The sequence below is a fragment of the Kryptolebias marmoratus genome, linkage group LG18 (assembly GCF_001649575.2).
Source record: "Kryptolebias marmoratus isolate JLee-2015 linkage group LG18, ASM164957v2, whole genome shotgun sequence".
Classification (NCBI taxonomy): domain Eukaryota; kingdom Metazoa; phylum Chordata; class Actinopteri; order Cyprinodontiformes; family Rivulidae; genus Kryptolebias; species Kryptolebias marmoratus.
The window spans coordinates 13,407,705-13,429,121 of record NC_051447.1 but is presented as its reverse complement, the minus strand read 5'-3'; the positions used below and the strand labels follow the sequence as shown (position 1 = coordinate 13,429,121).

At 39.9% G+C, this 21,417-nt stretch overlaps 3 protein-coding genes across 5 annotated transcripts; 1 reads left to right on the top strand and 2 right to left on the bottom strand.

Annotated features, from left to right (window-relative positions):
* Nucleotides 1-612: 612 nt before the first annotated feature.
* Nucleotides 613-6,114, bottom strand: lmod2b (leiomodin 2 (cardiac) b). Of its 2 annotated transcripts, XM_017414746.3 has the most exons (6): nt 5,457-5,732; nt 4,849-5,352; nt 3,218-3,478; nt 2,914-3,129; nt 1,650-2,093; nt 613-976 (listed from the first exon to the last, which is right to left on the bottom strand). In XM_017414746.3, the coding sequence occupies exons 1-6, from the start codon at nt 5,730-5,732 to the stop codon at nt 950-952; spliced, it is 1,728 nt and encodes a 575-aa protein (XP_017270235.1). In that variant the 3' UTR covers nt 613-949. The 2 variants fall into 2 exon arrangements, with proteins under 2 accessions (XP_017270235.1, XP_017270234.1); XM_017414745.3 differs by having other exon boundaries at nt 613-2,093; nt 5,457-6,114.
* Nucleotides 6,115-8,404: 2,290 nt separating this feature from the next.
* On the bottom strand, nt 8,405-14,388 carry asb15b (ankyrin repeat and SOCS box containing 15b). Its single transcript, XM_017414782.3, has 14 exons — nt 14,323-14,388; nt 13,951-14,059; nt 13,683-13,735; nt 13,442-13,573; nt 13,201-13,365; nt 12,490-12,596; nt 12,236-12,374; nt 11,975-12,146; nt 11,429-11,589; nt 10,622-10,766; nt 10,398-10,553; nt 10,145-10,247; nt 9,832-9,985; nt 8,405-9,711 (listed from the first exon to the last, which is right to left on the bottom strand). Exons 2-14 carry the CDS (start codon nt 14,055-14,057, stop codon nt 9,551-9,553), a joined length of 1,755 nt encoding a protein of 584 aa, XP_017270271.1. The 5' UTR covers nt 14,058-14,059; nt 14,323-14,388; the 3' UTR covers nt 8,405-9,550.
* A 1,855-nt stretch (nt 14,389-16,243) lies between these two features.
* On the top strand, nt 16,244-21,306 carry LOC108235061. 2 transcript variants are annotated; one of them, XM_017414785.3, is made up of 7 exons: nt 16,244-16,348; nt 17,208-17,315; nt 17,427-17,483; nt 17,574-17,732; nt 17,943-18,102; nt 18,213-18,313; nt 19,707-21,306. In XM_017414785.3, exons 1-7 carry the CDS (start codon nt 16,337-16,339, stop codon nt 19,869-19,871), a joined length of 762 nt encoding a protein of 253 aa, XP_017270274.1. In that variant the 5' UTR covers nt 16,244-16,336; the 3' UTR covers nt 19,872-21,306. The 2 variants fall into 2 exon arrangements, with proteins under 2 accessions (XP_017270274.1, XP_037837175.1); XM_037981247.1 differs by having other exon boundaries at nt 17,913-18,102.
* The last annotated feature ends 111 nt before the right edge of the window (nt 21,307-21,417 follow it).

The window sequence follows — 21,417 nt, the reverse complement described above, 5'->3', positions numbered from 1 at the left end:
ACAACACTCAAACTTTAACAATGATATATATATATATATATATATATATGCATACGCGTATAATTTGTGCACTTCTTTGTTTTTTAAAAGCACTTTGAATTTGTTTGGAAATGTGATGAATACACTTGCTCTTTTAAGAAATATGAGCTTCATCAGATTTCTGCATGGTGTATAATGTCACACAATATGTGCAAAAAGTAGATATCTGTTAAGGCTGTAAAATAAATACATGAACACTGAACTAAACGCAAGTGTTTTTACAGTTTACAAATTTAGTTTTGCATGTTCTGGAGGCTACATAACCTCACACTTTATGCTTAGATGCCAGAGTGAGTGTTTATTCTCTCCCTTTACTTGGTATGCATTGTGAATTGTTGAAACGAAGTGCGCACAAACCCATCTTTAAGACATGCTAACAGGAGTGGGTGTGTTGTCAATGTGTCAGAACGGGAATGTGCATCAATGGCACTCCACCAGCGAGCTGACTCACTGATTTAAAAGAAAATAAAACAGGCTGCGTGTGCTTTCTAAACTTCTCCACTGCAGCTTGACCACTTTCTTCCAAATAGGAAAAAAAGGAGAAAAAAAAAACAGTCTCAGTACTTTGACAAGTGTTATTATAAACAGCAAATTGCTATATTTAGAAATGAGCACACAGTTCAACCAACAGATCATATTTACAACCTTACAAGAAAACACTTATCAGTAAACAAAGCAGGCGATGCATTTTAAACTTAGAATATTACTTAAATTTTTGAGTTAATGAGCACTGTTTTTAAAAAAAAAAGGTTATTGTAAATGTCAAGCTCTCAGTTCAGTGCAACATTCCAGTATGTTTTTTTTTTGTTGGAGTTAAAATTATCCTTCACTGCAGTTATCACTGTTGGTCACTCCATCATCATCATCATCATCATCATCATTACGCAGAGTTGATTTCTTCGTTTTTTTCTTATCGTAGATGATGTGGAACCTCCACCTGGAAAAAGAACATGTTAGGCGTTAATGACCAAACAAAAAGACAAACAAATCCCTGAGGTCATTTATTAGATGCTACGCAACACCGACCAGACTGTTTCCAGTGATGCCAGCGCTGTAAAGTGTCAGGTCAGGTGTTATCAACGCTCCGGAGAACGGCTTCTATAAATACCTGCAGCGCTGAGTGGATGGAATTTAACAGCTACACCGAGAGACCCCCATTATCTGAGGGCAGAAACGATTTTCCACAACAATGTGATGAGCTGTGCTATGGCTCCTCTTAATGATAGAAAACTCTTCCTTCACAGTAACGCTTCCTTTTAGATTCATTATTTCTGTCATTATCTTTGTTTTCAGTTTCACCGTGGTGCATTTCAGCTTATCATCCACTTCAGGGTAAAAATACAGAACATGACAAGCCTGGCTGACTCCATCATTGTCTATATTCTCTGTCCTTTTCTGGGTGTGAAAGCCTTGTGTTCATACTAAAGTGCGGGCCGGTGGCCTACAGCACACACCATACCAGGCACCGAGATGAGTCAGACATCGCTGACTCTGTGCCATCCTCGTCTAAATTTAACTTCCCACTTGTCTGAGTTAAGTTAGATAAGATCTGCAATTTTGCCTGAGCTGCTTTGCCCGTGTTTCTGTTCTGGATTTTCCTGCATCTTCACCCGTTTCAGGCTGCGGATGCTGCTGTTGCGGATTGACTCCATCAGCTGATCGTGGGCAGACCTCAGGGGTGTGGATGGCCTGCTGCCCTCGTCCCCTCTCCTGTCCGCCGCCACGGGCCTCAGGGCCTTCTTTAGCTCCTTAAGGATGCTGCTTGTCTCAGCTTTACACGTCCCTTTCCCCTTCTTGGCCTTCTTCCCTTTTGTTTTGGCTGCCTTTTTGCTGCCCGCCTCATGGGCCTTGATGACCTCTGCGATCATCCTCGTGGGCTTCTTCTTCTCCCGCTGTGGGAGAGATGGTGGCAGGGGAGGAGAAGGAGGGGGCGGCGGTGGAGGGGGAGGGGGAGGAGGTGGCGCAGGGGGAGTTTGTTTTCTGGCCAGTTCATTCCGGGGCGGTTTGGGTGAGGACCAAGGGGAAGTGTACGGTGATGAACTAGGTGTTCCTTTCTACAGAAAAAAAAAGAAAGACAAATAAATACTTACAAACAGACAAATAGGAAGACAAATCTGGATAAAAACAAATGATAAAATAAAGTGCTAGTTTTAATAAAATGGGTAAGGCTCCAGACTTTATCGTTCCAAACTACTCCAACAGAGCACTTCCCTCTCAGACTGCAGTTATCAGGATTCTCTTTTGTGGAACCAGCTCCAAGTTTTTGTATTTTTTTGTGTGGCAGATACCAAGTCTGCCTTCAAAATTTAGCTTTAAACAGGCAGGAGTCTTTGTTAACTGAGAAATATCTCGTGATGCACTGAGCATCCCTCCTCACTCTGCTGTTTTTACTCTACGTGTATGTATGTGTGAATATTGCTGATTTTTATTTGATTTATCCTGTTGTTTTCTCTCTCCACAATAAGTATTTTAGGCCTGGTGGGTCTGTGTTTGTTTCCTGTCCTCTCAATGTCAGATGACTGAGACAGATGATCCTGGAGGGTTTTTTTTTAAACTGGAGTTTTCCTCTTTATGCTCAGGGCAGGGATATCAAATGTATTGACTTCCTCTTAGGTATAAAACCATTTTTTTAATTATTATTTTATAACTACTAGTACACTGAATCTGTCTGTAATGAATCATGTCAAATAGATTGACCTAAACTGGTGTAAAACTGGATTGAATTCGACTTTATGTAATCAAATTTGAATTGAACTTGTTTATGTTTTTTTGTACACCTTCCAGCTGTTGTAAATTGGTGCCAAATTGATAAATTAAATTGAAGTGAACTGAACACCCCAGCACTGATCCTCAGTGAGTTATGAAGCATCTAACCAGTGCAGATGTTCGAGGGTTAACAGCTCCATCTTGCACCCCCTGTTGGCCCTGCTGTAGTTGCCTTTGTTCCTGCAGCCGTTTCTGTCTCTGGCGATCTTGGTTCCTGGTCAGGATCCCGGTCATGCTCATTCTGGGACCAGGAAGGTTGAATTGGTAACCCAATTTGATCAAAGTGTAGTTTTCCCTCAGAATCTTCACCATCTCCATTTCCACCTGCAGGAGGTTGGTAAAGAATGACACTAATTATTGTCCCAGTTATGTGAGAAGACCACAGAGAAGTTAGATTTGGACAGAAACCAACCTGTCCTCCACACATGTGCCTCTGGTTGTGGAATCGAAGCTCAGTCAAGGTGTTGTTCCCTGGAAGTGCTTGAACCAGCGCCATCACACCCTTCCCACTCACATAGTTGGACTCTATATTCAGACTGATGATGGCCGAGTTCTCCCTCAACATCTTAGCAATGGCCAGAGCCACGTGGTCGTCAGCTCGAGTGTTTGCAAGACTGAAAACTCGCACACGGGTGTTGGATCTCAGTGCTTCGGCAAATCGAATGAGAGTTTCCTAAATAAGAATATCCACATTAGTTTATGGGCCAGAGTAATGCAACGTCAACATGCATAAATGCAACAAAAATCTACTCAAAGCTGTTGGTGGTTTAGTTTCCAGTCACAGAAGGTGTTCATACCAGATGTGTAACTACGCCCTTTGTTAATGTAATAAGAGCTTGGTCATTAGTACTTTTGTGACTATTTGAAATTATACACCAGATAAAGTTTTAAGATTAAAAGAAAATCAACAAATCAAGCACTTTGCCAAAGTCATGTGTTCCAAAACAAAGAATCTTTGGAAAACTAGATTACCATTAGTGTTATCATTCGGAAAGGAGGCGTAGTGAAGGCCAAATGGAAGGCCTAGCATTCCTTGAAGGAATGTATATCACCCTCAATCTTGCACGGCAAAGGTTTAAACAAAGATTATGCATTATCTATAAGAGTATGTACCGAGGATGATTCTTAGCTACTAGAACTCCAAATTTCAGCTCAGTGTCTGTAAAATTAACCAAATTATATCCATTTTTGTGTTTTCTAAGGCCAGCTAAATGTGGTGGCCATCTTGAGTCAAGTTGAGTTCAAAAGTTAATCAGTTGTAAATGTGCAACTAATGATTCTTTTTCTGAAAGTTACATTAAAATCCATCCACTGGTTCATAAATTGTTTTGATAATGCAAAGATACACACACTTTTCATGGCAATGGGAGACAAAATAAAAAAGTTTCGTTAAGGGGGAGAGTAACTTCTTTCTTTTGAGGGAACTCAACTAGCAGTTCAACTCGTGACCTTACCAGAGTTTGAAATACTAGATCAGATCATTTAAATAAACATCTCACCAACCAGTGCAAGACGTCTTTGGATAAAAAAGCTACGGATATACGAGTTTATCACAGCTATTTATTGGGGTCTTGCTAAAACGATGCCAGCAGTTAATGTTGGTTTGTTTAAATGAATGCAGCTGGAATATTTTGTTTTTAGGACGTTTCACCTGTCAGCTGAAGAGGTTTCTCAATGTCAGCTGTAAAGTGCAAAGCCAACAGAAACCCCTAAGCCTCAGAAGTGAAAGGGAAAGAAGAGTGATTTTCAGGTGAGTTCAATATTAATGGAAGAACTCTTTGTGGTTTTGAAGGTTGGAACCCCATACTTTTCGGATTTATTTTGGAAAATGTCCAGTTGCCTTCTTTTGAACCTATTAGAATTACCATGCCAGTTAGTGTTAAAAAAAGAGAGTAACAAAATAATTTGGATGTTCTTACCAAACAACATCCAGTTTTCAAGCAGAAATTATTGGTCAAATCTCAGCTAAAGCTCATTTAAATCGTTTTTATTTGCAGTGTTGTGAGATTTTGAGGCGATAAAAGGGAGACAAAGTCATTGTACCTGTGAGATGTCATCAATGTTGTTCAGATTAACCTCGATGACTTCGGGGTCGTTGCTGAGGACTTTCTGCAGAGCGTCGTCAACAACAGTTGGGTTTCCAGTCGCATTTGGGTCAACAGGTGGAGGGGGAGGGGGTGGAGTCAGCCTAACAGGCTCCGCCCTCTGAGGCTTCAGTAATGTTGGTTTGTTGGCCTCCGCTTTGAGCAGGCTTGAATCGTTTAAGGATTCAGGCTTGGATTTATTGTCATTTTCTTCGTCCTTGTCCTCCTCCTCCTCTTCCTCCTCCTCCTCCTCCTCCTCATCTTCATCCTCTTCCTCTTCTGTTACAGGTTCTTCTTCTTCTTCACTTTCCTCTTCGTCTTCCTCATCACTGCTCTCCTTTTCATTCTCAACCTTTTCTTTTGAATGTTCGTACGTTTTCTGTTCTTTCTCGTTCTCATCATTTTTTTCATCCTCCTCTTCACTGTCTCTTTGTGTCAGGCAGCCCTCCTCTTCCTCTTCATCCTGAGTTTTGACAAAATGACTCACTGTTTAAAACGCCGGACTACATTCATCATACAACCTCAGTCAAACTTGTCACATTAGTCAAACAACGAATTATGACTTACCAGTTTGGGGCTTCCTCCTCCTATCTCGCTCTCCAGCAGTCTTCGAGTCTCATTTTCCCAGTACTTCATCAGGGCCTCTCTGCTGAAAGTGCCTGTTGGAGTCTTATCTGTCTGATCTCTCTGTCTGAGTCCTATGGGCACGTTGGCATCAGGATCAATGTCTGCCAGCTCTTTTTCCAACTCGGCCAGCTCCTCGGGGCTGAGCGAAGCCAAAAGCTCGTCCTCGTCAACATCTTCGTACTTACTCAGCTCTCGACGGTAGCCAAAACAACTCATGGCCAACCTCGGATGGGGACAGTTCCGTCAAAATTAAGCTACTGCACAAACACTAGTTCCTAATTAGCGTGTGACCCGCTGTGAATCCCAAAATTAAAAGGTCTGTTTAAAGAGATCCCAGTAAAAGAAGTTGTCCACCATAAAACTGCTGGAGGTCCACAAACTAAAGGGATCATTGGAAAATCAAAGTCCAGATAAACGTATCCATGCCGGCGGAAAATGTTTGTACAAACTGGCTCAACTGAGGAGTATCCCTAATGAAAACCCACTCCAGTCTGGACTGGATTTGTCTCGGTTAAATGAGTTTATGCAAGGGAGGCGATGTGTGTCTGTGTCCTCTCCTCTCTAATCTCGCCAGCTGCTGTTCAGGCTTTAAGAGAGGGATCAAGGGGGAACGCAACAAGTGTAGGCCCCATGATGCAGCGTCTTTTTTTGGGAGTCACTGCCCCCTGAGCTTTGAGGCAGAGCTACAAAAAGCCCGTGAGCTCAGAGGCTCTGCTGCCTGTCAGTGAAGCAAAAAGCCTGTCCGTCACTATGACTCAAAGGCTTTGTTTTGTGGCCAAAAAAAGACCACCTGGACCAAACAGATTCACAGAATAAGAAAGATAAACAGGGATAATGTATCTCCACATCGGGGAGGTTTCCTTTTTTTAACCACTGAGCAACAGAGACAATATGAAAAGCACAATTACCTCAAAACTTCTGTATGTTTATTAATCCATCTCATTTTACTGACTCTACAAAGTGGCAACAAGTTTATGGTTTACATGAAATATCTCAACAATAGTTGGATGAATAGCCATGAAATTATTCTTTTATTTTAATAAATTTTATGACTTATAATTTTGATCCCAAATCATTTAATCGACTTTAGATTAGGATCAAACATCCAAAATTATGACATTTTTATCAAGTTTTCTTGCTTTCTTTAGCATGCCAAAACTAAAAAAAAACAATGGGCCAGACTTGGACAATTTTCACTTCACACTGAAAAGCGTAACAGGTTAACAACTGTGCCTACAAGCTAAATCATATCGAATGACACGTTACTGTAATGTTTTTATTTCCCTCAAAGTCTTATACTAGCTTAAATACTGTCTGTTACTTATAGGATGTCTCAAAAACACTTGGGTTTCAGATAAAAACTTATGTTCAGCCATAGATTTTTGAAGATCTGCTGTTTTGTAGAGATTAGGGTAAAGAAAATAAAAAAAAATATTTTCAGAGTAAAATTTGAAGCTTTGATTTCAGTTAGATTTTTTCAGAATAGCCAGCCCTTGATTGTTGGGGTTCAGACCAGTGGTTCCCAAATTTTTGTAGCTTTGGACCCTCAAAATAACCATGACTATTGCTGGTTGAGGAATTCAAACACTATTAAGAAGCCAGTAAATAGTGTTATAATGACAAAACAAGCAGCAACAACAACCATCATATTATTTCTTATTCATTCATGATGACTGTTTTGGTCTCTTGCAAAAGTCAAGGCAAAAATGAAAAGTTCTACTAGCCGTCCTTTCTATGGTGTGCTCCATTTGTACGAAAGTCTGAATTTTCAAAATATAAGTCGACAAAGATCAACTGGAACCCTGACTTGAAAAAATCCAAATCTAATATGGTTGACTCACGCATGAAGAGCTACAGTAATATAGATTTTATTTTCATTTCTGTCGGTTTGTATGTCAGTAAATCAGCCACACACACACGGTTCAACCACTGTTAGTGAGTTTGTGGTACAGTGTTTGGATGCAGACAAAGCTATTATTATCAACGTGTATTTCAAATAGTAGCTAGCCTGCTCACTGAGCACAACAATCACCAAATCGTTCTGTTTGTCTGACCACTTTTAAGATGGGTTTAACGTCGTTTCCAGGTAAATGGAACGCAGCAGATTCTGGAGAACCTCTCAAGACCCCCCCAACTTGGTGTTACTTGACCCTAAATTTAGAAACCTGCGCCTTGGAGCACTCAGTCATCCTTAAAGGTCAGGATGGATAGTAACCTTGCCACTTTAGGTGATATTGGATGAAAAGAAAAAGAAAGTTCATTCACTAATCAATGATGCAGCATTATAAGCGACTGTAAACGCTGATCAAAAATCAATCATAACATGCTGTACACAACCTAAATAATACCAGTGATAGAGATGGACCAAATGTAAAGATTAAAGTATAACCACAGGGAAAACACGGCCTGTCGTGGTTTGAAAATGGAAAAGAGAGCAAAGAATCACTGGTCACACAAAGAGGACAGTATAGGTCATCGATCCTTCTGCTTATGCCATGAGTGAAAGCATTCTTTGGACTCCCGGTGGCTTAGTTGAAATTTCTTTGCGAGAAACCTGAGCACCAACGGGCATTCTGACTAAGCCTACAGACGCATCTGGCAACATTTGTGAATTGAAGCTATCCAGGTCAAAACTTTCTATTCTATGTGCCAGCGGTTTCTGAATGCAGAAACATCTATAAAAAGATAATACAAGTTGGACAACTGCTAATGCTTTAAGCTTGTTTTGCAGCAAGTGAGTATAGTTTATATTTCTCTCAGGGTTACTGTATATGCAAGCATGTTTGTAGAATCGTTGAGTTAATTTTTATTTTAAATAAATTCATTGTGCAGTTCAGTTCAGTGCAGTTAGTTAAATAAAGTGAAAAATTACAAATAATTTTATTTTTTAAATGTATCATATTTATTTTTTAAAAAGAACAGTTTACATGTACCATACATGACAAAATTTAAAAAAATTAAAACTTTCTTTTTGGTTATAGAAAATATGCTACCGGCTGAAAACATTATACTTCCTGTCTGCAAACAAAGCTGAGTCACTTCATCACAGCAGATGTTTCTAACTCTTTATCATCATATTTAGTGATCACATCATAATCACTCAACACATTTTCCCTTTTCCATCAGTTTGATGGGTGACAAGTGAAAAGAACTGTGTTTGTTGTTTGTTATGTGATTATTCATTAACATACATCCATTTTTCAGGTGTATTCGTGAGGAAGTTTCAAGGAAGTAGAAAAATTAAATACATGCAAACAAAACAAACAAAGTAGTGTCACTGCTTTATCTAAATTGCATAAAATGCACTGCATCGGTATAAAATCACAATTTAGGAGTGGACATTGGTGACCAGTGTTTCCAGCAACAAGCCTTGAAAAAGGATTCATATGTTTGAACTTTTCCACATCGTGTCACGTTACAGCCACAAACTTCAAAGTAGGAACTTTATGTGACAGTTCAACACAAGGTGGTGTATATTTGTGGAGTGGGAGAAATTTGTTTTACAAATTCAAAATCTGAAAAGTGTGGCGTGTTTTTGCATTCAGGCCACATTACTCTGATAACCCCAAACTAAAACCGCCTTCAGAAGTCACCTTATTTGTTTGTCTGTCTGTGCACAGGGTTACTCAAAAAGTAATTGATGCAATGTTCAGGAAATGTTGAGGTTGTCACAAAGAACAAACAACTAAACAATTTAACATACAATGATGACATCACTGATGACATGATAATGGGTCTTGGCAGAGGTTTGTGCTCTCCAAGTGCTTCTAGTTAGTAAATAGTTAAAACTGCATGTCATTTAATCTCAGTATAAATACACCTGTTCTGGGAAGGCCTCAGAGGTTACAGAACATTAGAGATCCTCATGAAAATGTAATTTTCCTTCCACTTCACAAATAATAACTACTTTGTGTAAAATCCCAGTAAAACACTTTAAATTTAGTGGCTGTAACGTCAAAGAATGTGGAAAGTTTCAGGGGATATGAATATTTTTTTTCAAGGCAGTGTAAATAATAAGGTGTGTTTCACGTAGATTAAAGTTCACCGTACAGGTCGTACTCTCTGTATGTCAGGTAGCTCATCAGCCTGGGAGGGAACGGCGCAGCAGCCATGGCCTCGGGGTCATTCAGCCTCCTGAGGCTCATCCGACCCCTGATAACCAGACGACACAAGTGCTGCAGAGAGCGTGGCTTACCTACGGACACACAAATAGAGATAACCTCCAGCTAGTTAGATGAATAAAATTGAAGTTGCCTTTTTGTTTGTTCGTGTGTGTGTGTGGTTTTTAACCAGTGCTGCTTGTTTGGAATTTTACTCAGTATGGCAGAAATCTCCTCCCACTCCGACGTCCTCTCCAGGATGCGTTTCAGGTCAGAACAGATGCCCACGTGGCTTACGTAGTCCAGAAGGACCCTCACCAGGCTGCCTGCCAGATGGGCCAGCCACGACACCGACACAAACTCACAGAACTAAAATAATAATAATAATGAGACAACAGTCAGGATTGTGATTAACAATTTCATTTGACATTAAACTACTCAAATGGATGATTCAGATATTTAAAAGTCAAGGTTCGTTGGAAGGCTCAAAGAGTTATCTACAACAGATAAGATGCTTGCTGTTCTTACTGAGATGATTTTAGGTTGACAGTAAATCTGGTAGACTTGATTATGCAGGTCAGCCCAGGTACTTTCCATTTCTTCACTGTTTCCATGGCAGCACTGAAAGCACCTAACAGAGGAGAGATTTCAAATGGTAAAAGGTTTAGCTGCTCATTTAATATATATTAATTACACCTTCTATATATGAAACATTAGGCTCTTTTGCTGACATAAAATATGTGCACCTGGCCTCATTTTATTTAACACCAAGTTTACGTGCTTGTATGCTTGGTATCCACTGTTGAGCAGCAGCCTCAACATGACCTGGTCTCTGAGGCAGTACTGAAGTGCCGTGGGGAACACCGTGTTGCTGATCACTCGGAAATAACAGTTCACCTCTGCTCCGTAGGACAGCAGCAGCTGCACCAGCGCATACCTGGACACAACAATAGCTTCAGCCCAAGCCTGAGTTGTAAAACACATGTGCACACGTTTCCGGCTGACCTCTCTGCCCGCACGGCAACCAGGATGCATCGCAGAGGGTCCAGGTCCGTTCTCGCTCCAGCTGCCAGCAGCAGCTCGGAGCAGGTCACGTCACCGTTGGAAACGGCAAAGAACAGAGCGGTCTTCCTCATGTCATCGTAGTTCTCTGTCAAGTCGGAAAACAACAGTTCCTGAAGTCGCTTTCAATTTTGAGTCAGCGCTTCAGTTTGTTCTTCAGTTTGCAGTTTTTGGAGTCAAACTACTTCTGCATACTTTGTATTATTTTAACCAATCCTGCATGAAATGTTCAGTTTTATATATATTTAACATTATTTAAAATCAAATGGCCCCAAACACTTTTGCTCATTTTAGCTTCTACCTATAGGCTAGCCAATTTAACTTTTACCCTCAATTTTTATCTTTTAGATACCATTTTGCTCATTTTAGCTTTTAGCCATGGTTCAGCTGCTTCTAGATATTTGCCACAGTTTGGCTAATTTTAGCTTTTAGGGGCTGTTTTACTAATTTTAGCTTTATCTACAGTTTTGCTGGGTTTTGCTGTTAGCCACTGTTCTGCTCATTTTAACTTTTGCTCTGCTTGTTTAAACTTTAACAATTTAGTTCAGCTCATTTAACAAATTTCATTAGCCGTTCAGCACTCAGTAGTCACACAGCGATTCACAGAAAATGCTATTCTTCCAGTTACATAGCTGTCTGAAACAGTCCGGCCTGCAGTTCAGACTTCTTAGAATGGATTCATAATGGTTCTGTTAAAGGTAGTATTACATGAGAGTAATAAACAAATATGTGTCTCTCGCTGTCTCCTACCAGAGATGTGTTTTTCTAGTAGGGCGTTGACATCATAACCTTTCTGGATAAGGAGCGTGAGACAGTCAGCCTGTCCCCCGTCAGCTGCAGAGTGGACCGGGCTCTGGCCCGAGAGACGGATTGCTCTCTTTGTGGTGATGGGGATGAGAGTTCTGAGGGTTCTATGTGGAGAGAAAGAATGGAAGCAACAGAGAGACCGAAAAACACAAAACAGGACAAGGGAAATGCTCATTATGTTGTGGTTTGAGTTCCGTCATATTTAGAGACAGTGATAGACAGAGGGCTCTTTGTGCAGATATCTGCAGAGCTGCAAAATGGAGAAAATAGACATGTTTGTTTCTGTTTTTGCTTGGTTGGGTGCAAAAAATCAAAAACAAATTATTTTAATTTGTTTAGAGCGTTATTTCTTCTGGGAACTGGATTAATCTGTTCAAATTAAGTTGTTATGGCCTACAACTGATGTCATATGTAATGCATTAACAGGATGCTGTTTTTTTCCCTCTCAGAATAAAGTCAAACAGCTCCAGATAATGAAGACCAGCTCACAGAATGTGGCCTTCGTATGCTGCTCTGTGGATGGGCAGCTGACAGGCGTAGCTGGCTACGTTTGGGTTGGCTCCGTGCTGCAGAAGCAGCTCCACACAGTCCAGGTTTCCAGACCCAGCTGCATCATAGAGGACAGTGTCTCCATTGCTGGCCTGGGCATTCACATCACCACCTGGTGGATGGCAGAAGAATCACAACAACAGTCAGCCCAGGGAAGAAACGAGGAAAACTTTGTGGAATTGTTGGATTTTAGTGTTTTACCCTGCTGTATGAGTATCTCTAAAGCTTCAGTGTTGCCATGCTCAGCTGCAATCCCCAAAGGTGTGACACCGTGACCATTCCTGGCCGTTATTTTGGCTCCATGTCGAAGCAGCAGCATCAGAACAGCTTGACAACCAGCCTGATGTGAGAGACAAGGAAGCAAGGGAACACACGATTCGGCAAAGATTATCAAAAAGAAAAAAAAATAATAATATTATTCAGCCTAATTCTTCAGCGCTGTGGTGGATATTCACCTTTGCAGCTTCATGGGTGGCGGTCCACTTCGTGAGACACACCTGCTCCACAAAAGCCCCACCCATGATGAGGGAATAAACCATGTCGTATGAGCTCTGTCTCACTGCTACGAAGTGTACAAAGGCAAGATGTGGGGGTCAACTTCATGGCTGATATTGAAGGAAAACTCTAGCTCATACAGACAAAGCCAACTTTAAAAAAATCAGGAAAAAAAGGCCCATCTGCAAGAGGCTAAACTAGAGAATAAACACAATTAGGTCTGAATGCATATTAAATGTACTCGTTGCAAACTGGTGCAGTTTAAAAGAGTTTACTCCTGTACTTTTCCAGATATTTTTATATTAAATTCTGAAATGCAGGTACGCACTCAATGTAAGCAAAGCACTCGCCATTGTTGACCTGTTTTCAGTAACTTTCCATAACTTAACAAACGCATGTAATGGTTGGCAGCTGGTCACAAATTTTGCTCACAACTTTTTAATTTAAGGACGCAATAACTATTATTATGACAAAGAAAAAAAGTGCAGATTTTGTTTCTTACTTTATTTACTTATGACTTTGCAATGAGTACCTTTAATTTGGCCTTAATTCACACCCCAAAAACATGAAAACTTTACAGGGCCTCTTGGTTTTATCAGTCCTCTGCTAGAACACAGTAGAAGAAGCTGAGAGGAAATGAGCGCGTGTGTTTGGCGATGTGCTTATGCTACCGATGAGCAGAGGAGATTCATTCCTGCTGTTGGTGTTGTGCGGCGAAGCCCCGTGTTTCAGCAGCATCTTGACGTTTTCCACCCGGCCAGCTTCGGCCGCCAGAGTCAGAGCCGTGTCCCCGTCCTTCGTCTGCTCTTCCAGGGTCAGGTCCGCGGCTGTCAGCACTGCAAGGGTGTAACAAGTACCAGGAACTTTCATCCTGCTCAGCAGGTTGATCAAACTGGTAGTTTGAACTCTCACCTTGCAGCACTGCTTGCAGGATCTCTGGAAGCAGCTGTGCAGCCGCTGCATGCAGAGGTCGCCAGCCCCTGCTGTCGCTCTCTGAGAAGGCAGACGCACAACACATCAGCTCCTGCAGCGCACCCTCATCACCTGAGGAGATACACAGAAAACAGAGAGGAACATCACCAATGTGCATGTACAATACAGAGTTTAAATCTGACTTGCACAACTTCACTAACATAATTGTTTGCTTATGTACCTTTGTTGATGGCTGCCGTGATCTTCATAAAGTCTTCACTGTTTGGTTGTTTCCTAGAAAACATGAAAGCTTCATTTCAGAATGAGGGCTCAATAAATGGAGGATTTTAATGGGTATATTTTCTGAAAAATATATATTTCACATGTCGTTTCCCAAAAAATGAGTTTACTGATCCATCATCGATTTTGCTTTAACAGTAATGTTAAAAAGTGTTCTTAAGGGTAGTTACAATCACAAGTTCCTCAGATAATTTGAATGTTTTTCATACCAGTCACTTTGAGCTGAACATGACAGCATGTAGGCATCTTGAATGCTCTCCAGAATGGCGAACTCAATGAGGTCATTGTTTATGCCTTCCTGTTCAAGGTCGTCCATTTCTTAGACCAAAAAATGACAAGAAATAGTTTTAAAATGAAGTTTTGCAAAACTTTGAAAGGGATTCTAACATGCTGAGGTCGTGTCAGTCTCCAGTTTGTGTTTTGTCCTCTGCTGTGAGCGTGCAGCTTGGTAAACAGTTACAGTATCGCCACAGTTCATGCAGGAAATGGCATCAAATGCAAACATGTTAGCATAAGCTTGTCATATTTGTCGTATGCCACAAAATGAAGTTGCATTTTGCATTAGTCATGTTGATCCTCACCTTCTGCCCCGCGTCCTTGAGTTCTCCAGCGTGCGGCTCAAGTGTTTTTGTTTTGCAAAGTTCTGGGCTGTTTGGATTATTTTTAGAAGCGGCCTGCTTTGGATGACCTGACTCAACTCTGACTCCGCCTGACATCTTTTCACTTCTCAAAAAACTCCACTGTGACATTTAAACCAGATCATTTGGCGACATAAAGACAAAAACCCCATGACACGTTTGTCCAGATACCAGTACCAGATTTAAACAAATCAGCACAGATTTAAAACTGTAACTGCTGCTGATATCAGTGCAGCATTCCTCTGTTATAATACTCGATTTTTAGGTATTTCACTAATCTTGCCTTCAGGCAAATTTCTGAAATGCAGACTGAATTTCATTTTCTTTTAATCCTCACTTTAATTAATACTTTTAATAATGTCTTCAGAGTGTAAATGAGTTGTGAAACACAGTATGTCTATTGCACAACCTCCATAGACCTGTGTCCTCATTAGTATCCCTGCAGCTTAATACTTGAATCTGTTAAACTTCTGTGGTCTTTATTCAAGGTGCTCTAATTAATTTATTTTAGATTTATTTATTCATTTACTTTTGTTCACAAACCATGCTCGTTTAGTTCTGTCTCTGAGGTGCCAATTTAACAAAAAGCCAGGGCAAATTAAAAAATGAAAACCAAACAAAAGCTCAGGATTCAGGATGTTAGAAAGGGAATTGTGTGTCTCACTGGTTAGTTATGTTTGTGACGCTGTATTTTATGAGATCACATTGAAATGTATCACATCGTATTGTACCGCACCATGTTGCATGGCTTTGTGTCTCAAGTAATCATGTTGCATCACATACTAATTAGGATTTTGATTTTACATTAAGTTAAATCAGCTTCAAATGTGAGTTATGACACTGTTAACAGCATAACTGCAGCTTAAGATGGCTTGCAGTTATCTATTTGGAAACAAATAGATAATAATTAAAAGAAATACTTTTTATAAATCTCCTTTTCATGAAGCTGTCCATGGAAGCTGATTACAGTTTTGAAATATTGAGCATGGCTGGACAATATTAGCTCATGGGCAGCTTGTTGGTGCAGTTTATGATTGGCTGTTAATGAATTGGTTATTAATTATGAATCAGTAGCACTTTAAAACTTTTATACTCTCCTGTTGCCTGTTTTCCATTACTAACATGCTCGACCCATTCATTTTCTTTGTCCCATTGCATCACACCAGCAGGAGTCAATGAGCATCTGATCATCAAAGAACTTACGGAGAAAAACTGTGATAGGCAGCCATGTTTGCTGTCATCGTAAAAAATCGAAAATAAACCTGACATAAAGGCCGTTTTGGGTTGTGGGAGGAAACTAAAGCCCCCAGAGAAGAGGGAGAGCAGACAAAGTGTCCACTCCTCAGGAAATGAACCTGAAATCATTTGTTTTTCTTCATCTCCCCAATCTGTCCCTTGTGACTGCTATTGATTTGGTAATGGAAATCAATTTGGATAATGGCTTTCACATGGGTTCACTTATCAGCAACTATCAGGAGCAGGTTTATACAACTAATCCTGTGTACATCTACACCCTGAAACAAATGAGCTTTGAGCCCGAACATAACCCAATGAGGAAACAACACAATTTAGAAACTATTTTATGAACGCAAAAACCTTTAAATAAAGCAACAGAAACATTTAATCCGTCATGGGAGTGTTTTCATTTTAACAAACAACAGCTTGGGGAATGAGCCAGACATATTCCAAAAGAAATATTCTCTCAAGAGAACAAGCACCCACTTCTCCTGATGACCAAATTGATATGTGGGAGTTTATGGAAAAGTCTCAGACAGCGTCAGCGTGTGACATAATGACTCAGCTTGTAGGCGGCCTCTTCACCACGTCAGAAAGACCCCACCAGTTTGTCTGAAGTGAAAGCAGACTGCTGGCCCGTCACAGAGATGAGTCCTTCCTTTGAACTAAAAACGTTAACATTCATGAGCTGGATTTGAGAATCGTTGGACTCTTGCTCCATATGAGGAAGAAAGTAAGTGATTTCTTCTTTTTAAAATCTCATATTATTGCTCGTTTTGTCAAATAAATGTTCTGCACGATAAAGTGCACTTCTGTGTAAGAATGTAGAAATAATAATAATGAAGAGCGCTTCCTTTTTTAGCTGCATTTAGAGGCATTTTAATTTGCTAAAAGGTTCACAACATAGTGCTGCTGTTGCACTTTTATAAAAGCGGTAGTACAGAAAAAACAATGAGGTTATAAAATGGTCTAAAACTAAATTTTGAAAGGATTAGAGTTACAAATCACAACTATTCCTTTTGTATTATTCTACTAATTAAATTGCACTCTATTTTCATGCTTAAATTGTTACATTACTAAGGAAATATCATTAACATTTTATTTTCTTAATCTAACACTGAACAGATTAAAGTTTATATTCAAAGATCTAACATTTTGGCCACTTTTGCTTAAAAACAACAAGCAGTTGTGCATATGTAAGCTTCAGTTTTACTCTTGTAAGCTTGGTTTTCAGTCTTTTACTACATAATTAATCAACCGCAGCTCTTTTGTGAATTTTACTGGAATTTCTTTTTTGCAAAACATGATAGCCATCTCTAAAATGCCGATAAGGCATGTGAACCCTCTCCGCCACATGCATGGAAGAGAAAAGTGAATGTGCTTTCCTGTGCAGACACATTACTCTAATAGTACCCTCAGGTGGAATACAGCCGGCGTCAGCATGGTTTTATTTATCGCTTTTCACATGTTCGCTTTTTTAACAGAACTGACGTAAATCTGAGCTGTTTATTTATAGAGGCAGCATGTACACCCGAAGCGGGTGGCATGTATGCGTTGTGATCTAATCTGTTTGCGATTCATTTTCTTCTCAGATCTTCAACACAACTTGTTTCCTCCTGAGTTTGTTATCAAATTTAAATCTCTGTTCTGAAAAGTTTGGGACACCCATAACTGACGATGTGAACAAGCTGTCAATATTGGTGAGCTTGCAGCATAAACTCCTGTTCAAACGTGCTTTTTGATTCTGAATAATCTCAACGAGACTGACACTGGGTTCCCAAAATCATTTTCTGTCATAATTTCCACTGCAGAAGCAGAATATTCCCTCTGATTATGAGATTCCTGTTAGCCGCATTCCCAAAGAAGTGGTAAGTATAGAAAGATGTGAAAGAGTCTGACAGCAAATATAGTTCGTTGCATTTTACATTAAATGAAACATCTTTCTCTTTGCATCACAGGCCGGCACATGCTGGGTGGTTTTAAATATCTATCCTTTGGAGCAAAGTCTTCAAAAGTTTGCCAACATGTTTGGTACCGTCTCCTCCAACAAAGATAACATAATGGTCTTTATCACGATGCTCAAGAGCCTACGCTTCACCTTTGACCACGAGGAACTGGTAAGTGACTTTATGCTCTCCTACTTGAGTGCAAACACTATTTAATGGGCTTAATGAGAGAAACGTCTGTTTTTAAAGTTAGAAGCCCAAGGTAGAAAGCCATAACTGTGCAAAACACCATTGTTTTGTTTAAATCAGGGGCTGTTTTGTACATTTAATTGCAAGAGTGAATTATTTCAGGATGGTTTGTTGGCTGATCCCCTCCCCCAGGAAACAGCAATGCAGGTCTTCCGCTGTCATTACCAGGAAGAGAGCTTACAGTCTGGTCTTTACTTCGACTACATCCAAGACCTCTTACATACTGCCACTCAAGGAAGATCAAGCCTCTCATGCAAGCCACAGACATGCCTTAATCGCCAGCTAACACCAGGTACAACATTTTCTTATGGATGTTTTAAAACCTGAAGGAAACGACTTATTTAAAGTCACTGAAATACAGATAATGAACTGTACTAAGTTACAGCCATTTCCTTCTTGCAGAGGGTCAGGAGGAGAGTCACAGACAAAGCTGGTCAAAGAGAGCTCCGTTGCTTTTGGTGCTGATTCCCTTCACAGCTTCTGTTGTTCTCATAGTGTGGCAGGTGAGAATTTTACCCGTTAACCCTGAAAACATGCCTGATGGGAACAATCAAAGGGAATCAAATAGTAGAAATAATAAAATAAGGATTGCTGCTGAGCAGCTGGAATTTTTTAGAAATACAATTTTTAAAAAAGGATGATGGAATTGTGAGCAAGCACCTGCAAAATATATTTTGAAATCTGTTCTTGACACTTTATTTTCAACATTTGACGCTACTTTTCTCTTTAGTGTAAATTAGGTTTAAATGCTGTTTTCTGTCGTTATCTGGTGCCTACATTTTATAAAGCTTTCCCCCCTTTTTTAAGTTTGTGATTTGATTGAAAGTGCTGGCAAGCAAATACACTTATCAGCTGAAGAATGACAAACCTGCAAAGTATTTTCAAGCTAAAATATTTCATACCTTTTAAAACTCTTGAACGATCTCAAACTAGACTAACAAGCAAACTGCTAGTCCAGAGCAGCCATAAAACCAAAAACTCATATGCTGCTGTCTTAAAACAACTCCATTCTCAAAAAAGATCATAGCCGTTCATGTGAATGCTCTTTTATACACTTTTACATTGCTGTCAGTTTCATATTACGCTGTTATTCCAGCAGAAATATTATGATATTCCTGCTGGAAGTGCTCCTCTCTCCACTGGAAGTATCACTATCTGTTTTTAGCATAAGGTTATATGTAAAAAAAAAAAGATGTGATTCAAACTGGACTGTAGTGTAAAGGTTTATGAAAGAGGGTTCACATAAATCACTATGAAGTTTTTGAGGACGGCATTCAAAGAGTCAACAAGTGGAATACTAATTGTTCATAACTTTCCACAAAACCCCACGTCAAAGATCTGAAATGTATTTTTAAATCTTAGTAATATATTATTATGAGTTAAAATCTTCAGCTGCGTTATTCCATATGCTGAATTTTCTGATCACAATTAGATGTTCGGAAAAGATGAAGCACTGAGTAGATGCACATCGTACACTTATAGCCTCGAATAGTGCACTATTCATGATTTACAACCACAAATAACGGTCTACCATTCCCAACCATGGTAACCGTGGTTCTCTAAAACATTTCCCTCTAAAAGAAATACTCTTCATGCTGAATTTCCCTCCGCACAAATTTATGAGCCTATTGGTCTTGTGGGTCAGTCTAATATAACCTCCCGGATTATGCCTTCATTTTAGCAAGCAATTCCAAGAAGACAAGTCTTGTAAATTTAACAGCAGCTCATTAAATATTTAAGCATCCTTTTAGGCTCTGTTAATGTTGTAAAGCCAGCATCTGCTATTATCTTTCTGGCTGCTGAATTTGCATGACAGGCTTACAAATGAGTATGGCTCAGGGTGTTTGTTGGAACTTTTTTTTTAAATTTTAATTCTTTTCTTTTGTTTTGTTGCAGGTCAAATCCGGAGGCCGTTTACCAGCGTGCAACACTTTAAACGGCCAAATGGCAACTCCTGACATGATCCCAACTGTGTCTATCTCCATCCCACTTCAAACACTCACCCACGCCGCTGACAGTCAGCCAGCGGGGGAGGCAATCTCAGAACATGAAAGTGGATGAAGCATAGATAAACGAGTGTGGTCTGTCACTTTTTGTGCTTTCACTCCTCTGAGTGCGTGCACCAGAGCTGCTGGAAGAGAGAAACCTGGGCTGCTGTAAAAGGCAGGTGTGTCGCAAAATTCTGCAGGCTCTCCGGTCGGGGCAGGAGCTCGCCTCTCAGTCTAAAACGACTTTTGGAGATTTTTTTTTTTTATTGCAATTTCAATATGGGACTAAGGTCATCAACTGACTGACTGCTGTACAATCAGTCAAAACACTGATTTATAACCTGCTCTTGTGCTGACTTGTCTTGAAATGTACGAGGAGTTCATGCAAGAAGTTCATTCCTGCAGAAAAACAACTGAAGGAATGAATGCAGCTTTTCTTGTACTGGTTGTTGACATTGTTGTGATCTGTGATCTGTCACAAATTATGGACCTACTAGTCACAAACAACACACTGAGAAGTTCAACAAGTGTCCCGCTTTATGAATCAAAGATCTGACCAGATGGCAGCCTGCCATGGCCAGAGGCGCTTTGAATCCGCTCATTGTGTTTCGAAGCTGCTGCCCAGTGATCTATAGCTGCTCCTCAGCCCACTGCGAGTGTGTTGGAGTTTTTCAGTGCCTCATTCACAGAGTCAATCACGTTCAGTCATGAGAACATGACTCCCCGAGTGTGAGCGCTCTTGTGCTGTATGTGTCAGAGAGAGGGAGCAAGAGACAGGACAGACACGACGAGGAGAAGTGAAGGAGATACAGACAGATAGATAGATGGACGGATGAGCTCAGTGGGAAGCATAAGGAGGACTTGTTCTCGTCACAAAAGAGTAGGCCGTAGGCTGGAGGAAATGCCAGTTGCAAACATGACCAATGTCGACTGATCCCTATGAATCAGTAGGCTAAGAATCTCCTCAGACCGCAGGCTATATGGTTTTATCTGCAGAAGCTGGTTAGCATTCCAATAACAGTTCATGAGTTATATCCAAAACATGCCAAATAAAATATGGATATATCAGTATTAAAATGTTTTTTTTATGTGGCTGAACATTTAGAATAGAGTTCACTGTCCTATAAATGTACAAATGTATGACTTCCGTGTTTGTAATTTGTGAAAATGTGTGTTTGTGATGTATTTAAGTTATTTTAGTAAGAGATGAATCTCTTTCAAAAAGTAATAAACTTTTTCCTACAATCTTAATGTTTAAAATAAGAGAATGATGAATATTGTGCATGCACTGGGGCTTGAAAATAGATGCATTCTTGACTTTTGAGGGAAATATTTTGATTGACAGCTCATAAACACAACAGAATGAACAAAAATCTTTGTATTTAGACATAATTGTCAATATAACTTTTACAAATCAAATTGAAAGATATGATGAGTCAGTTTGAGTAACAACTGTTTGTTTGAAAAATGTTATTTGATTTAAAAACTGCAATGTCAAATAACTGCAACTCCACAGGACTTTTGACTTGTAGTATATCCCTTTTATTTTATGTCCTTCAAAAATACAGATTCAAATTTGTGGTACTTTTATTTTGTACAGGAACATCCGCCGGAAGTGG

Coding starts and splice junctions, on each gene's coding strand:
- lmod2b (XM_017414745.3), bottom strand. CDS start 5,732: ATGAGTTGTTTTGGCTACCGTCGAGAGCTGAGTAAGTACGAAGATGTT. Junction 5,353..5,456: donor GAGGAGGAAGCCCCAAACTG/GTAAGTCATAAT, acceptor GTCAAAACTCAG/GATGAAGAGGAAGAGGAGGG. Junction 3,479..4,848: donor ACATTGATGACATCTCACAG/GTACAATGACTT, acceptor ATTCTTATTTAG/GAAACTCTCATTCGATTTGC.
- asb15b (XM_017414782.3), bottom strand. CDS start 14,057: ATGGACGACCTTGAACAGGAAGGCATAAACAATGACCTCATTGAGTTC. Junction 12,597..13,200: donor TGAATCTCCTCTGCTCATCG/GTAGCATAAGCA, acceptor TACACTTCGTAG/CAGTGAGACAGAGCTCATAC. Junction 11,590..11,974: donor GCATACGAAGGCCACATTCT/GTGAGCTGGTCT, acceptor CTCTCCACATAG/AACCCTCAGAACTCTCATCC.
- LOC108235061 (XM_037981247.1), top strand. Junction 18,103..18,212: donor TAATCGCCAGCTAACACCAG/GTACAACATTTT, acceptor TCCTTCTTGCAG/AGGGTCAGGAGGAGAGTCAC. Junction 18,314..19,706: donor TTGTTCTCATAGTGTGGCAG/GTGAGAATTTTA, acceptor GTTTTGTTGCAG/GTCAAATCCGGAGGCCGTTT.